This window comes from Vipera ursinii (assembly GCF_947247035.1).
Source record: "Vipera ursinii genome assembly, chromosome: 2".
Classification (NCBI taxonomy): Eukaryota; Metazoa; Chordata; class Lepidosauria; order Squamata; family Viperidae; genus Vipera; species Vipera ursinii.
Genome location: NC_139513.1, coordinates 70245988 through 70264603, shown reverse-complemented (window position 1 = coordinate 70264603; position 18616 = coordinate 70245988). Strand labels below are relative to the sequence as shown.

Below are 18616 nucleotides of genomic sequence, written 5' to 3'. Positions count from 1 at the left end.
GACAGAAATTACTGAGAGAGATATCTGATGAAAATAAATCTGTCACATGCATACATGAAGAGCCATATACAAACAAAATACTAATTAGATTTACTGAAATGAATATAAAATGAAATCAAGCACAAATTGCATCAGCTAAAGTCCAGAAGGTAATGAAAATAGTAAACGTTGGGCAGAGCCTTCCAAAAATGATGGGAAATGATAGGGCAAAGCCTTTCAGGATATGGGAATGACATCAGAAGCTTGTCTTTTTGAATAACTAAAGTAGCCGTGTCTTTTTTCAGACTCACGCAACTCCTATCTGTTTACATTTGTGGGTTATACAAACAGCTATGTGCAGTGATAGCCAGGAATAGTTTCCAAAGACATCTACCCTATAAAAAGACATGGCTGCTTTAAATATTTGAAAAGATGCCTTGTATGTGTTCCAAAACTTCTGCTCTGAATGAAGTGCACAGTTTTAAAAAATAACCCAGAGAGGCATTTGTTAGACGTATTGAAATATCATATGTGCTGATAGAAACACAGAGGACAAATGGCATTAAAATGTCTTGAGGTTTGGAAGAATTTCCTAATTTATCTCAAAATCCTAAACTGTATTTAGAAACAATCAAGAATTTAATCAATAGGTGCTTTAATAATATTTTAACCAATGGAAAAAAGAAGTATCAATCAGAAAAGGTCAGATTTTCAAAAATCCATTCTTTCCTAATTAAAAAAAAAGAACATAGAAATGTTGACTACATTACTTTGTCATACACAAGAGAGAATTTCTAAGACATGATACAGACCTTCTTCACGATTGGTCCATGGACAATGCTGTAAGAGCTGCACCAGAAGGCATGGAAAATTGTGGGTATTCAACATTCTTGTCACAGAACTTACTGGCAAACTGACAAAGTATATGAGAGAAAAAGGATATAGTGAAAAACAAAATAAAATTTTAGCCAAAAAGTGTCTGACCTTTCAAACTACTATAGCGCAACCAACACAAGGTGTGAAACTACTAACAGATTATTATCCCATAGCATCTCTGTAGCATATAAAGCAACTACAGCTCTGATGATGTGACCTAGCTTGGGTAATGAAACATCTGCAAGAAAACAAGCAAGCTCAGAGAGCACCAAGGACTCCTCATTTCAAACCTGAGCTACTGTACACATATTCTCCTTTGTTGGCAATAAAGCCCTCCAAAACAAGTTAAACCAAAACACTCAATAGTCGAAGCAGAAAAAACAAGAATCATCTACAGCAGCGGTCCCCCTACCTTTTTGGCTCCAGCAGTGATGGCAGTGGTTGCAGGCGGAAGGGATAGTTTTGTGTGTGCAATCTAATCCTGTGCACGCGTAAATAAAGCTTCATGTGCTCGCCCACCACTTGTGCGCCTGGTTCCCAATGGGCTGTGAACTGGTACTGGTCAATGACTGGGGTTAGGGATTCTTGATCTACAGCATATAGTGTAAGAATTGTAACAGCCAATATGTAGGACAGTCAGAAGACTAGCAGAGTGTCCATGAACATTAACAGTCAGAAGACATGAAAACTTCTTAATCTCACATGGACAGACTCAACAACAATCTCAGCTGTGAAACTGAGCATCCTGGATCAAACCAAATCCCAAAACACTAGGGAATTCCTACAAGCTTGGCATTCATACAAATCAGCTGTCAATAGGAACATACAATTAAACCATATTTATATACCATTCCATAGAGATAACAAAGTTAAAATGGAAAAAAAGACCAGAACACATCTCTTCCAGTAGCCAACACAGATAAGCATGGATTAATTTCAGACAAGCAATCAAGTTACCAAGGAGAAAACCACACCTCCACCAACATTGGCAGGGCAATCTACTGTATGTAAGTAGGGAATGAACCCCACAGTCACTAACGCTGATGATGTTAGCTAGTAATGTAAAGAAACTTTCACAAGCAAACAACCAAGCTCAGAGAGTTCCAACGACTCAGTAGTTCAGAGTTCCTGAACGTTCCAGCTTTGTGGACCAGCGGGGAAGAGAGGGGATGGTTCCATGCGAGCAGCTGGCAAGTGCACTCACGCAGCTCCATTTGCATGAGCAGCGTGCATGCGCACCTGCCGCTCACGCAAATGGAGCACACATGCACGCTCGCCTACTGCTTGCACAAGTGAAGATGCACAGGTGCATACTCGTTGGCTGTTTCCATGGCACGATTGCAATCACCTCACTGCCCACTAGTGGGCCATGACCCACAGGTTGGGGACCCCTGCAATAGTTCAACCCTGAGGCTACAGTACAAATAGTCTCTTCTATTGAAAAGATTATCTTTCCCAAGTGCCTTATTTCTTTTATGGAAAGTTGACATACCTCTCTATCACATCAGTAATGAAACGGAACACTGAAAGAGCTCTCAGTGAGATCTCAAACTCCATCATTTCAGCTTGTTTCTTTAGTTCCTGTAAAAGACGCATAATACAATCCTACTAGATGGGAAAATCTGAGGTGCCTAAAATTTTAAGGAATGGCTGGAAATTTGGAGGGCAGCCATGGCAGTGGCCTCTGAATTCTGAAAAGGTTTTCCTAGAAAAACTCTAGGAAATTTGCTCCCAAAATCTAAATATCTAGGTGGTGACTGTTCTTTTTATGAGTTAAGGAAATATAATGGTCTGATCTTGAGTTTAGATGGCTCCAAATGTACTCTTAGTTGGGAAAAGATATGTGTTGCTGGGAGTTTAATAACCATGCAGTCTGGAGTATGATGGCCCTCCATGATGTTGCTGAAAAAGTGTGTGTTGCTAAATGCCCTAAGTCCAAGATAATTTCATAAGAAAAATGTAAAGTGCTGGATAATTGTACAAGGGAATAAGTATTATTGCTGTTGATTGGCTATTTGTGGTAAACTAATATATAATACTTACAATTGAGAAAAAAATGAGGAAGAAAATATAATAAATGGAACAATGACATTGTGTAATGTCTTTATTTGGGATGTGATCCAAACATAGAGAAGATTGGGTTCTCTATCTTGGGATGGAAGATCAGAGTCAGCAAAATGCTAAGCAGAAAGAATATAATTGTGAGAAAAACTAAGAAACTGTATAAATAATTGGATGTAAATACATGGATTTATTAAGAAATAAGACCCTAGGAAGTTTGAGGCCAACCAATTTCAATTGGTGGAAGATTAGGCACAAGCAGATAATTATGCTGTTAAATTGATGGAAGAGAGAGCAGTGTGTTACTCTCTCTTAAGAGGGCTAACTGATTGTGACATTTCTGGATACTCACAGGTCACCACAAAATAAAGATACTAGATTTAAATGTTCTTTCATGGCTACCCAACATTTTGCAGCTGTATTCAATTATGATATCTTGTATTTTCCCTTTACCTAGAGTGGCTGCCTAGGAGTAAGAGATAATATCTTTCACTCACCTGCATTGATGAAAGATTGGCAAGATCCCCAGATTGAAGCTTTTGTTCAAATGGTATCTTCCCATTGGCACTTTGAGCTGCTAACCAGGTCAGTTTCCTATGGGTATAATCTATTAAATCCAGAATGGTATCCTCTGCTGATTCACAGATTTCCTATACAAAGAAGACAAGCTATATTTCATAGAAACATCTTCTAAAATGAAGGCAAATGTCAAGATCACTTAAACTGTTTTAATTTCATCTCAGCTGGTAGATTAGTCTACTCACTGGTTATGTGGAAAAATGTTTCTCAGTTAAACAATCTTTGTCAATTATAATTTTGTATCTTATGACTTGGTACAATAAATTCCTTCTCCATCTAAAATAGCTTCCTACCTGATAGGCATGCAAAATTTTGTATTCCCAAAGGCAAGCAAAATACCTTACTAGTTTTGTATTCCTAAGGAATGAATTGTGGATTCGCCCAAAGTAAAGAAAAATGGAATTGTATTAATACAGAAAGTTTGACAGCAACTATCTGAGGAAGATTTGCAGGGGTGATCACAATGGTACAGAAAACAGCAAGAAGCTTGGCCAGATGTGTGTCAAGTTTGGGGATGAATCTTGTCTCTTCCTTCTAGATCAGACATGTCAAACCTGCGATGTCACCTGACACCGCATGATGTATTGCAATGGGGTGGGCAGTTTCCTGATGATGCATCCAGCCCGCGGGCCGGCAGTTTGACACCCCTGTTCTAGATTATCATAGGATTTAGATAGGTCAACAAATTGAGAAAAGTCAATTACTTGAAAGTATTAACATTATCTAAAAGTTTCAATCTAGTTTAAAAAGCAGAACATTTTTGTTTCATCTTTTCCTTACTCTCTTTATAGAATACTAAAATAAAATTCATTTGATTTGAAATGCTAATGTAATTATGAAAGGAAGAATTGAGATGAGTTAGTCAGTTCTTAAAGGGAGCACCTGACTCTTTATGGAAGCGGTGATCTTACTTCTTTTGCATAATTTGAACAGCTCTTAGGACTTTTTTTCACAGACGAGCTGAAATTTCTCCATCTATTCTTGAGTCAATGTGAAATGAACATTGCTGCCCCACTGCCAATCCCTGCTTCTTCTCTAAGGTTCTGTTTCTGAATCACTGGAGGCATCTGATTTTCCTTGAAGGTAACATACTTTTTTTTAAAATCCCATTTATATCCCGCCCTTCTCCGAAGACTCAGGGCGGCTTACAATTTAAAGCACAAATCAATGTGCTTAGCAATACAATTTTATACATGTCGGGGCTGCCTTTGCTTTATCAGAACAATGGAAGAAATACTATTTTAATAGCTATATAGTTAAAAGTACCTTACGCCCATCTCTTGTGTTGCAGATGGGATGAAGACAATGGCTGAAAAAATAGCATCTAGGGTATGTTTATGCCATGGTTAGATGCAAATGTGGAAAGCTGTTGAGTTTGAAATATGGATTCCAAACAAATAAATGCCAGGCAAGTAAGCACCTGAGAGAAATTAGCTTGCACATCAAATTAGTTCAGTTCAGGATGATTCCAAAGGAGGGAAATATATACTTATTGTTTCCCTTATTGTTTGGGGAGCACCAGGTTAAAAAAATGAAAGATAATGTTGATTTAAAAAAATCAACAAACTGTTCAGCTATAATTGGTTCTCCTATTTATTAGGATTGTTTATAGTCCATTTGGGTCTCCAGAATGAAATTATATGAAATATTGTATGAATTTGTTCAGCCAAATGTTAAGATACAAATAGACATTTCAAAGTCATTATACTTGAAAATAAAGTACTAGTAGATGAACCTATTACCGTTTCAAATAAGATGGGATACAAGGCATATACATAACTAAGGGAATAGAAGAAAATATGTTTATACCAGCTGCTGTCTTCTAGATTGAAGTTCTAATTCTTGCTGCACTAAGACTTCAGTCAGATAATTGTATTTCTTCTGGAATGGTCTAAATTATGAATTGAATTTTTTATTTCAAACTTTACTTACATTGTTAAACTATTGCCTACCTTGTGAAAAAATACAGTCTCCAAGAGATTAATAATTGAAGCTTCATGTCGCAGCTGAATAAGAGAAACAGTAGACAGAAATCAGAAATTAATACAAATATTATTATTCTCAGAAAACAAGGTAATATGGAATCAGAAATTAAAAATATTGTATTTGTGTGGCCTCTTGACATAAATGCTACCAGGAAGCATAGAATTAAAAACAGCAAAAGAATTAGACCACCTAACAAGCTATAGCTGAACACAATGTGAATTGTTATTTCTCCTTCCTCTCCTTTGTCAAAGTGTGAGGAAGAATTCAGAACTATTCCCTTGTTCTGAGCTTGTGCTGTCCAAACAGACTGCACTGAATGTTTTCTACTCTGTATAAAACAAGCCAACCTATATTATATATTGAAATCCAAAGTGTAAACTGATTTTCTATCATCTGAAGAGATGCTCTCCTTCACAGACTCTGTTTTGACATTATATTTTATAGAAATTATTGAAAATAATCTGCAACATAATGTAGAACTGTTTCCTTTTGTAAGGTTGACATTCTTCTTTCTTTGAGAAACTCAACAGAAGTTATACTGCACTCCTTTCTCTAATTTCACGGTAAAAGGTTGGACTGAGAAAAAAAAGACAGGCAGAAAGTCACATGAACTTCCACAGCTAAGACTGCCCTCCCTGTTCTTAATCCAATAGCTTGACCCATACTAGCTCTTAAAAAAATAAGATATAGATTACTCTAGCAAATAAATATCAGAAGCATCATTTGGTAAATAGATCTTACAGGAAGCTTTGTGTTCTAATAGCAATTATACAAAGGTTGATTCCAAGCATTTTTCATACATACCACTAAATACAAAGGAAAAGTGCTTTTAGGTTGGAAATCCTCCAGTTTGCATAGTATAGGGAAGATCTTTTGCTTCCAAATGGCCACAGTAATTAATTCTTCAATGAGAGTTGGGATCTACACAGAATGGATAAATTAAGTATACCGTTTGCAAGGTTGAGATCATGGATAACAGGAAACATGTCAGACCTGGGAAAGTTCTGTCTGATGGCTGAATTCATAGAGACAAATCCAAGCCGAAGGCTTTCTCATTTTATTTCTATTTTTATTTTATTTATTTATTTATTTATTTATTTGATTTATATACCGCCCTTCTCCTGAAGGACTCAGGGCGGTGTACAGGGCAATAAAAATAAAAATACATTGGTTAAAATAATATTAAAACCCAAATCCATCAGGCCAGGCCGGCTTGTTCGAATAGATAAGTTTTTAGATCACGCCGGAAGGAGCGAAGGTCGGGGGCCATCCGGAGTTCAGCCGGTAAGCGGTTCCAAAGGATTGGTGCACCCACCGAGAATGCTCTCCCCCTGGGGGTCACCAGCCGACATTCTCTGGCCGGTGGTACCCTGAGGAGGCCCTCTCTGTGGGAACGTACAGGACGGAGGGAAGTTGACGCTGGCAGTAGGTGCTCCCGAAGGTAATCCGGACCCATGCCATGTAGGGCTTTGTATGTCATCACCAGCACCTTGAATTTCACCCGGAAGGCAACTGGAAGCCAGTGCAGCTCACGGAGCAGAGGTGTAATATGGGAGTATCGGGAGACCCCCAAAAGAACTCGTGCAGCTGCACTCTGTACCAGCTGAAGCTTCCAAGTGGTTCTCAAGGGCAGCCCTATGTAAAGAGCATTGCAGTAGTCTAGACGAGAGGTCACAAGTGCATGAGTGACTGTACGCAAGGCATCCAGGTCCAGATAGGGTCGCAACTGGCGCACTAGACGAACCTGGGCAAAGGCCCCTCTAGTCACAGCTCCTATATGATCTTCTAAGGAGAGCTGTGAATCTAAGAGGACACCCAAATTGCGAGCCTTATCTACGGGGGGTAATAACTCGCCCCCAATATTAAGAGATGGAATAATGTGAATTTCCTGACATGCCGGTATGTACAGCCATTCAGTCTTGTCCGGGTTGAGTTGAAGCCTGTTCCTCCCCATCCAGACGCGGACCGCTTCCAGGCCACGGGACATCACGTTGAGGGCATCACTGGGGTGGTTTGGGGTCGAGATGAAAAGCTGGGTGTCATCAGCATACTGATGATATCCCACTCCAAAACCACGGATGATCTCACCTAGCGGCTTCATATAGATGTTAAACAGGAGAGGTGAGAGGACCGACCCCTGAGGAACTCCATAAATGAGAGGTCTCGGGGTCGATCTCTGCCCACCCAACACCGACTGTGAACGTTCCAGAAGGTAGGAGGAGAACCACTGAAGAACAGTGCCTCACACTCCCAATCTCCTGAGACGCCGCAGTAAGATACCATGGTCGATGGTATCAAAAGCCGCTGAGAGGTCTAATAGGTACTCAGGAAGACAAGAAATATTATTTGTAACAATAATGGGAACATATTTTGCTTTGTAAAGAATACATATCTGTATCTCTTTCATGCTATGCAGGCCCTTAGTAGGTTTGCTTCATCGTGTTTTCTCCAGTAGGGTTATAGTTTACATATACAGTCAAAACCATTCGTTCCAGATAAGTTATTTCTCCATAATTTAGCAATAGGGCTGCAGTTAAGTTGGGAAATTGACAAAGCACTAATGAAACCTATTGTCCCAAAAGTGCTCTTTCAAAAGGGAACTGGACTTTGTTTTTCCTTGAAGATGTTTTGCTTCTCATCAGTTCAGAACTGAGGAAGCTTCTTGGTGAGAAGCAGAGCATCTTCAAGGAAAAACACCTTTGGGACAACCCTGACCTGGAGAATCTCCACAAACAAAGCATATTGTTTTTATCCTGCCAATGAATTTATATAACCAGAGCAAAGGTATTATCAGCATATATGTTTATATCATTAGTCAGATTAACAGTTTTTGCTAAATGTATAGGTTAGAAAGCTATGTATTTTTAAATAACAATATTGCCAAATATATAAATAATAAGAGAGTTTGATCCAAATTAAGTTCATATTTACTCAGGTCGATGTTGCCTTTGTCATAATATAATGATTTTCTTGTGACCAAGTGGCTGAATTCATTGTACCTTGCCATTATTCACCAGAAGCTCAATAAGAATCTGCTCATGGCCAGCAGAAGCACTCAGTATGGCTTGCATGTTCAGCTTTTCAATCATTTCCTGTTGCCGTAGCCACCTAGGAATTACAATAATGCAGTTAGTATTCAGTTCCTATCTATGGCTGGTAGTCCAATACTTCCCTACATCCACTACTGTAACTACAGACTTACATAATTCAAACTAAAACCATCCTAGCTGGATGGGGCTTTCCCTGCCAATGTTATTTTTTAAATCATCTCTATTATATATTCCAGTGTAATCCAATTTCGAGAATAATCTCAAAGATGCAGTAGTATTCCAAGTGTGGTCCTACCAAGGTATTATAAAGTGGTATTAACACCAAGTGATCTTGATTCTACCCCTTTGGTAATGCAGCCTAGAACTGTGTTGGCTTTTTTGGCAGCTGCAGCACACTGCTGGCTCATATTTAAGTGGTTGTCCTCTAGGACTCCGAGATCCCTCTCACAGTTGCTACTATTGAGCAAGGTATCACCTATACCAGGGGTGTCAAACTGCCGGGCCGCGGGCCGGACACATCACAAGGAAACTGCGCCCACCCCATTGCCGGCAAGGGGAAAAAAGCTCCAATATGTCACACAACATGTGACGTCATGAGTTTGACATGTCTGACCTATACTATACCTGTGCATTTGGCTTTGGGGGGGATTTTTTTGCCTAAATGTAGAACCTTACATTTTTCTGGACTGTTGACTATTCCTGCCAGCTTGGTGTTGTCTGCAAATTTGACGAGTTCCCCATCTATGCTCTCATCCAAATCATTGATGAAGAAGTTGAAGAGCACTGGGTCTAAAACAGAGCCTTGGGGTACCCCACTGCATACTTCCCTCCATGTAGATGCTATTCTATTGAGGACTACATGCTGAGTGCAGTTGGTCAGCCAGTTACGAATCCATCTGGTGCGGATGCTGTCTAACCTACATTTTTCTATCTTATCAAGTAGTAAGTGTTGTGTACTGGGTTCTTTGCTTGAGCGAAGAGATGAGGCGAGTGAGTTCAGTCAGAAACATTCTTTATTTGCTTGCAGGAACCGAACTGGAGAAACAGGGCTGCGAATGCAGCTATTTATACCCTGGCCTCTAGGTGGCGACCAATAGGCTTAAAGCAACCTATTGCCACCCTAGAAGCAACCAATGGCGGCGCTGGAGACGGGTTGTCTGAGGAGCTGGGAGCCATTAGCCAGCTGCCTGCTTAAGCAACCTTCCAGCAATCAAAGCCCACGTGATACACTCAGTAAAACAAAGCCCTATACATTACACCCCTCCCCCCTAGAATGTACACACATTATAGCACAAATGAAATAAGTACAGCAATTACAGAGTTTACAAAATACAAATAGTAGTATGCATGAGTACAGCATTGTTTCACATTTCGCTAATGCAGAGGCTTTCTTGACTAGCAGCAATTTCAGTGACAACACAACATTACAGAACAATTATTTTAGGACAAAATCCTGTAAGTATGCAGGTTTGCAAACCCTTGTGGATCGCCTGGGGGATCCTGGCAGCTCCCGGTCTACCAGCTTGCCTGCCGGGCTGGGTAGACCAGGGTCCTTGAGTCCCATAGAGTCTGGCTGACTCAAATTTCTCTGGCTGGCCATTCCAGGTCAGCCCACCCCAGAGTCCATTGTTTGCGCAGTTAGCACAGCGAATGTAATGTTCGGTTTGACTTTCCCCATCAGGAGACCCATGTTGCACTCCCGGGCTTTGCCCCTCTATGACCACCTCCCCGTTGCTCTGACTGCTAGGGTCCTCAGAGCATGTGAATTGTTCGGCCTGGCTGCCGGTTTGAGGTCCGTGGACTGGACCTGGGTCAAAGTCCTCACTTTGTGACCATTCTGGAAACCGCTTCTTTAGCTGATCAATATGGCAGCGAATGACTCGCCCACCATCTAGGGCCACTTCGTATGAGAGAGGGCCCGAAATTTTAGTGATTTTGCCTGGCACCCACAAGTTCCCATGCTCATAGTTCCGGGCCCACACTCCTCACCCACTTGCAACCCCCTTGGAGGTCTTGGGCAAGAGGTGACTGCTGCCACCTGGTCTGGGTGCAACCTGTCCAGTTTCGTGATTAGTCGCCTTCCCAAGTGCAGCTCTGCTGGGCTTTTGCCAGTTGCCATGCACGGCGTGGTATGCTGGCAGAGCAAAAAATCAGCCAATCTGTGGTGCCAATCCTCAGTCACTATGTGCTTCAGTGACTCCTTTGTAGTGTGCACCATTCGTTCAGCTTGCCTGTTGCTAGACAGATGAAATGGAGCCGATGTCGCGTGCCTAATCAGGTTAGTCCTCAAGAAGGCCTGAAATTCTGCCGCTGTGAATTGGGCCCCGTTATTGGACACTACAACGTTCGGCAACCCGTGCATTGCAAAGAGTTTCCTAAGCACCTGGATGGTCTTAGCAGTAGTCATCTTCGCGATTGGAATAACTTCCAGCCATTTAGAGTGGCTGTCGACCACTATAAAAAATAGCTGCCCCTGAAAGGGCCCAGCGAAATCAATATGAATCCTCGACCAGGGAGTATGTGTCTCCTCCCATCTATGGACAGGAGCGTGTGGCATTTCAGGCCTAGACTGCTGACATGTGTAACATCCAGGTACTTGAGCTTCATTGGCTTTATCTAATCCTGGCCACCATAAATAGCTTCGTGCCAATGCTTTCATCCGAACAATACCTGGATGACCTTCATGAAGCAATTGCAATACCTTGTCCTTTAATGAAGTGGGGACAATGACCCTGCTCCCCCATAGAATACAACCCTTGTGAGCTGAGAGCTCGTGTCTATGTGTGAAGTAGCTCTGGAACTTGGGTCCAGGACTGTTTTCCAGCCACCCCATGTGAACCCAGGATAGCACTCTACTTAGAATCTTGTCTGCAGCAGTTTCTGCAGGTACATCCCCAGCGTTGAGGGGAAACTCCGGCAAGTCCTGAATAGACAAAATGCGGGCCGCTGGGGCCGGATCTCGCTTGATTTGAGGCAGTGGAAGCCTGCATGGCCCATATCTTTGCCGGGTTTGTGACTTAGCCTGAAACTGTAGGCCGATAAAAAGATAGACCATCTTAACATCCTAAGGGATAAAATGTGGGGTGTCTGTCTGTCTGTAGTGAATAACCCCAATAGCGGTTTATGGTCTGTGAAGACCGTGAAGTCCCTGCCATACAAGTAGTCGTGGAATTTTTTTACTCCAGCTATGATGGCCAATGCCTCTTTATCAATTTGTGCATAATTATGCTCTGCGAAGGACAGTGTCCTGGAATAGGAAGCAATTGGGACTTGAGTCCCATCACTCTCCAAGTGGCTTAAAACAGCCGCCACCCCATATGGGGATGCATCACACGCAAGGCACACTGGCATCGATGGACAGTAGGGCCTTCAATGCCTTGAAGCTGCTTTCATGTACCTTGGTCCATTTCCAAGCAGTGTTTTTATTCAAGAGCTGGTCTAACGGCTCTGCCACTGCGGCCTTGTTAGGAAGGAATGCATGGTAGAAATTTAGGAGGCCTAGGAATGCCTGAAGCTCTCCCTTTGTCATGGGGCTGGGTGCCATCTGAATGGCTTTCAATTTGGACTCGGCAGGGTGGATGCCATCGGCATCGATACGGAAACCCAAGAACTCAGTTGAAGGGACTCCTATGCTACACTTGTTTTTCTTAAGTTTAAGGCCCGCTTTGCAACGCCATTGAAGGACGGCTCTGAGACTCCTCGCAAGTACCTCAGTGGACTCACCGGCGATGAGCAAATCATCGAAATAGGGGCAGACCCCTGGAATGCCCTTGAGCGTACGCTCCATAATGCTTTGAAAAATGCCAGGGGGTACACTAACCCCGAATTACAGGCATTTTACTTTAAAAGCCCCTCTGTGGGTTACGATAGTCTGTGCCGCAGCTGTGGCCTCGTCCACAGGGAGCTGTTAGTAGGCCTGAGCCAAATCTAACTTTGCAAAAACTGTACCCCCTTACAGTGATGCCAGGATGTGGCTCACTACTGGCACCGGGTACACATGCTGTTTGAGTGCGCGATTAATTGTGCACTTGTAATCAGCACAAATTCTGACCTCTCCATTGGCTTTTAGTGGCATGACGATTGGGGTTTCCCATTCACCCCCATCTACAGGCTGTAGTATCCCTTGTTCTACAAGCTTATCTAATTCAGCGTCTATCTTGTGTTTAAGAGCAAATGGCACTCTACGAGGTTTAATCCTGACCGGCATTACAGTAGGATCTACGGTAGTTTAAATGTTATTGGCGGGCCTGTGTAAGTCCCTAGACCTGAGTCAAACGCATCTGCGAACTCCTCGCATACTGTCACTAGACTCGCGACTTGCGTCCGGTTGATACCGGTTACCTGGATGCCTAATGCATCAAACCAATCAAGCCCGATCAGGCTCGTTTGCTGACCCCGTTACGACAACGTCCAGGTGCCCAGAAAACCCCTTAAATTTGACGGCCAGTGTGGCCTCGCCCTTGACTGCGACTCTGGCATTCTGGAAGTTGGTCAGTATAATGTCACATGGCCTGAGCTTGGCCTATCTCTTGCTGCGATTGCAGACTAAGTTAAATGTTTCAAGTGATATAATGGACACACCTGAGCCCGTGTCCAGCTCCATCTTGCAAGGGACCCCTTGCAGCTTGACCTGAAGTCGAAATTTTGGCTTAATGGGGCAGTGAGCTCCCGTGTGGCAAACGCTTCTGCGGCTGGAGCAAAACCCTATGCTAAACAGCCCCATGGCCCCGGTACCTCTCCTGATCAGAATGTCCGACTGGCGCTTCGATTGCCAGTCCCTCTGGCGACCTCTGCAGATGGATGCAATGTGGCCGGTCTTCCCGCAGGCCCGGCACGTGGCTGTCCAGAACCTACAGTCCAAACATTGGTGGCAGCCGCCACACCCTGGGCACCTAAGGAAGGGATCTGCCTTGTAAGTCATCTCTTGTTGCTTGTTGCTGCAACGTTGTTGGTCATCATGCCTCTGGAGCTTGTCAACTTCTGTGTTGTCGTCGGAGTCTTCAGCATATTCAGCGTCCTCATGGTGGACGGCCTCCTCGTGCTGTGCTGTTTTGGCGGGCTGCATGGCTTGTACGGCCCTGCCGGCGGCTTTGTACACCATTATCTCTTTCAGCGCGTCTGGAAATGACAGTGTCTCTTTGGCGAAGAGCTTTTGTTGCAATTCTCGATTCCGGATGCTGCAGACGAGTCGGTCCCAGAGAACTGGCACAGGCCTCAACACCGCGATTAATTTGGACGCTGTTTCACCCGGCCATTGAACCCTCTGTTCGAATGCGTGGGGCCAAGTGATTACCGACAGCTTGGGCTGGAAGTGGTCACCGAGCCATTTCTTCAAGTTCGTGAATGTTATGGACTCCAATGGCATCAGCGTGAACACGTTCTCTGCGATGTCGAATGTGGCTGGGCCACAAACACACAGTAGCGTAGCGGCCTTCAGGCCATGCTCGACGACTTGATTGGCGCGGAGGTAGTTCTCGACCCTGGATAGATATGAAGACCATCTTTCTGGGTGAGCTATGTCAAATTCTTCCAGCTTTCCGACCTTCGCCATTTCAGGTTGGTCTTCGCGGCTAGGGCTCGTCGTCTTCTTGTCCTGCTTCTCCGTGTGCCCAGGGACAGATTCTCCAGGTGTGTGGTCACTAGTGTGGCTGTGGGAGGAGGAATTGCTTTCCCGCCAGGCGCGTTCCAGCCTCTCCCCTAGTGACTCTCAGCTCTTTTGGAGAAGCAGGATCCCACCTTCATCGCCAGTTGTGTACTGGGTTCTTTGCTTGAGCGAAGAGACGAGGCGAGTGAGTTCAGTCAGAAACATTCTTTATTTGCTTGCAGGAACTGAACTGGGGAAACAGGGCTGCAAATGCAGCTATTTATACCCTGTCCTCTAGGCGGCGGCCAATAGGTTTAAAGCAACCTATTGCCACCCTAGAAGCAACCAATGGCGGCACTGGAGACGGGTTGTCTGAGGAGCTGGGAGCCGTTTGCCACCTCCCTGCTTAAGCAACCTTCCAGCAATCAAAACCCACATGATACACTCAGTAAAACAAAGCCCAATACATTACAGTAGGTTGTGGTCTTCTTTGTCAAATGCATTCAACTATACCTCTCTGCCAATGGAGTAGGTACTGGCCATGGAATTAGTCTATAGCCCTCTCTGTTCTGTAAAATCTTTTGCTCTAAATCTCTTTCTAAAGCTGATTTGGGAAATGATTACTGCAGAAGACTAGGAAAAAATGGTCTCAGATCTAATAAAAATCTCGTGATATGGGATGGAAATACAACTTTTTAGATAAGTGCAAATAAAATTGTGAGTTTAGGTTAATAAGCAAGAATGATTGTAATAATGGGAAAGTGGAAGTTTTAGAGATGTTTCAATGAATCATTTTATTGTGATATATCATTGTTTATAATCAATTTGGGTAATCTTGAACGAGCTGAGTATATGTTCTGTTGCTTTTTTCTGCTCTTTGAATGATTCCCCCCCCCCAATTCTGCCCATGATTGCATTAATTCAAACAGCTTGCTTTTGCATAGCCAAAATCAAATCTTTGGTTTCTTTTTTAAATGTTCCAGTTGTAAGCCATTGCTACGTTTTATCTTTATCCATTTTCCTGTCTATCTTTTGTAGAAATTGACCATGTAATGCTTTTTGTTGCCAGCATTCTGTTCTTGTTTTTATTACATTATTTCGATATTCACTTTTTGATTCCTGCACTTTTAAAAAGTGCCAATTTTTACCTTGCATCAATGTTTGTTCTCAGATGTCTTCTTCATAAATCACCCAATGCGCACTTTTCTTTCTTCAGCAGTTGTTTCATTTGAAATAAACCTCTGCCTCCATTTCTGTGAGGCAGGTATAATTATCAATATCATGAAGAGGATTAATGCATAGTAGTCATCAGTTTTCTTGTTTATCAATCCAAGCTGTCCAGTTTAGCTTGTGTCCAGTAAATAAATTCAAGAAATGTATCGAACCACAGAGATGGCCCAGGCTTTGATGGTATTTCTTACCATCTTCTCTTCCATTAGGATATAAACATTGAATCCACTTATCACCTCTTTCCTTGTCCACTCCTACCGTATTTCCAACTGCAGCAATGGAACGGATATAAAAAAGGATTTGCCCCAACGTTTTGATCTTCCTTTTAGGTGGAATGGCAGTTCCAAGCAGAATGTCTTGCCAGCGTCCCTCCCAACTTCGCCCTTCAAGGGTCGTCTATGCTTGTTCTTTTTCTTATCCCATACCTTCAAATACAGTACATGGGAAAACACGACTGAGGTCTTTTGAAAATAACAACGGCCCGCTGTCAGGCAGAAACCTAACAAGTTAAGTTAAGTTAGTTAGTTAGCTAGTTAGTTATTCATTCATTCATTCATTCATTCATTCATTCATTCATTCATTCATTCATTCATTCATTCATTCAAGGACCTCTCTGCCATCTCTGTAAAACAGAGGTCTTCAAACTCGGCCCTTTTATGACTCGTGGACTTCAACTCCCAGAATTCCTCAGCCAGCATGCCTGGCTGAGGAATTCTGGGAGTTGAAGTCCACGAGTCATAAAAAGTCTGAGTTTGAAGACCACTGCTGTAAAAGAATAAGCAGGAGGGGCTGCTCGGAGAAAGGAAAGTGGCCCGTAGCTCCTCCGGCTGACATTCAACCCCAAAGCAAAGCCGAAACAAGCCGTCGCGAGTTTCTCCCCATCGCACCACCCGCCCCACCTCCTCCCCCGTACTCATGGCTTCCGATATCCCGTAGCTGGAAACTCCTGAACGACTCCACCAAGGTTTCGGCTTCGCCCGGCATCAAAATCTCTGGCAAGAGATCCTCCATGGCGCAGGCCCGAAAAAGATCAAGGCCTGACGCCGTTGCCGTGGTGACGAGCGCTTGCTCTCGAGATGCTCCTCCCTCTAGCGGCGGCCCCCCGGCATTGAGGCTTCTCGCTGCCGGCTGGGCGTAGGGAATTACGAGCGCGACCACTAGGGATTTCGTAGGCTGGGTTTGTTCCACGTGCTAGCCCATAAATTCATAGCATGAGACATTTGGGAGGAGGGGTTACTTGGAAATCAATCAATGGACGGCTTAACGGGATTTATACAATACTCCGGTTTGCAGAACCAAGCTCCTCGCAAATCATTGTCTCCTAATGATTTCATGTTTCTGTCTTTTGGCTTCCCTGCTTAGCTTAGTTCTGGTGTTTCTCAAACTTGGCAATGATAAGACGTCTAGATTTCAACTCTCTGAATTCGCCAGTCCCCGTGAAATTGCCCAGGAAAGCCTAGTGCAGGGGTAGGCAACCTCGGCTCTTTTATGACTCATGGACTTCAACTCCCAGAATTCCTGAGCCAGCCAAGCTGGCTCAGGAATTCTGGGAGTTGAAGTCCATGAGTCATAAAAGAGCCGAGGTTGCCTACCCCTGGCCTAGTGGTAAGGTTCTACATTTAGGCAAGAAAAAACAAATCATAGGTACAGTATAAGTAAAGGTCGGGCTAGGCAACCTCGGCTCTTTTATGACTCATGGACTTCAACTCCCAGAATTCCTGAGTCAGCATAGTCGTAAAAGAGCCGAGGTTGCCTACCCCTGGTATAGGTGGTACTTTACTCAATAGCAGTAACTGTGATCTCGGAGTCCTAGTGGACAAACACTTCAATATGAGCCAGCAGTGTGCTGCAGCTGCCAAAAAATCCAACACAGCGCTAGGCTGCATTAACAGAGGGAAGATCACATGAAGTGTTAATACTGCCTTATAATGCCACGCTTGGAATACTGCATCCAATTTTGGTCACCGCAATGAAAAAATGATGTTGAAATTCTAGAAAGAGTGCAGAGGAGAGCAACAAAAATGATCAGGGAACTGGACGCTAAAACATATAAGGAACGGTTGCTGGAATTGGGTATGTCTAGTTTAATGAAAAGAAGGGCTAGGGGTGACATGATAGCAGTGTTCCAAAATCTCAAGAGTTGCCACAAAAAGAAGGAGTCAAGCTGTTCTCCAAAGCATCTGAGGGCAGTACAAGAAGCAATGGATGGAAACTAATCAAGGAGAGAAGGAACCTAGAACTAAGAAAAAATTTCCTGTCAGTTAGAACAATCAGTGGAACAACTTGCCTCCAGAAGTTGTGAATGCTCCAACACTGGACATTTTTTGAGATTGGACAACCATTTGTCTGAAATGGTATAGGGCAGGGGTGTCGAACTCACAATGTCATGTGATGTGTCATGACATATTGTGACTTTTTTTTCCATCGCCGACAATGGGATGGGCTTGGTTTTGCTGTGACGCATCTGGCCTGCGGGCCAACAATTTGACACCCCTGGTATAGGATTTCCTGCCTAAGTGGGGCTTTGAACTAGAAGACCTCCAAGGTCCCATTCTATTCTATTCTATTCTATTCTATTCCTAATTCTATTCTATTCTATTCCTAATTCTATTCTATTCTATTCCTAATTCTATTCTATTCTATTCTATTCCTAATTCTATTCTGTGGTCCCCATCCAGATTTATTTATAGTTAGTTTTGTTTTAGCTAAGTAAAGTGGATTACCTACACCTTACAAATCTTGCACAACAGCAATAAACCACAGACTACTCGATCACATTCTAATCTGGCACATGATATCAATTTGACCAGAGTACTGACAGCTCATTGGTTACAAGCAAGGAGGAACACTAATCTTGATCAGGAACATCAACAAATAGAATGCGGGCTGGATTTAAGGAGAGCATATGCAAATCCTTCCATGAGCTAACTTTGATTTTTTGGAGCTACTGGTATTTACTTGGTACCTAACTTGCCATACAGAATTGTTATGAACAACAACAAAATGCATACAAGAGATAAACCCTTAAAGAAATGAAAGTATAAATATGAATATAGCTGCAATCAGGACAAAACAGAAATATGTTCAGGTTTCATCTAAAGTAGAAGTTATACATCTTTAATCCCTAAGGTACACAGTAGGCTGTAATTACAATGCTAAAATACCCATTTTATTCTCAAATACTGTTTTTACAAATCAGAACACTCTCCTGGTAACCTAAGGTTTTTTTCTACCTGAAATGACAGTAGTCAAAAATCTTCCTTTATGTGCT

The 18616-nt window shown here is 42.9% G+C and overlaps 1 protein-coding gene across 1 annotated transcript in view; it reads right to left on the bottom strand.

Annotated features, from left to right (window-relative positions):
• Positions 1-16371, bottom strand: part of ZMYND10 (zinc finger MYND-type containing 10) — a gene marked incomplete at its 3' end in the record, with an annotated part of 28346 nt that extends 11975 nt beyond the window's left edge. The window contains exons 1-7 of the mRNA XM_083355346.1: positions 16259-16371; positions 8481-8589; positions 6286-6402; positions 5448-5501; positions 3414-3566; positions 2348-2436; positions 792-892 (exon numbers count right to left, since the gene is read on the bottom strand). Coding sequence (XP_083211472.1) covers positions 792-892; positions 2348-2436; positions 3414-3566; positions 5448-5501; positions 6286-6402; positions 8481-8589; positions 16259-16356 — 721 coding nt within the window. The 5' untranslated portion in view covers positions 16357-16371. The remainder of the gene's footprint in view (positions 1-791; positions 893-2347; positions 2437-3413; positions 3567-5447; positions 5502-6285; positions 6403-8480; positions 8590-16258) is intronic.
• Between the last annotated feature and the right edge of the window lie 2245 nt (positions 16372-18616).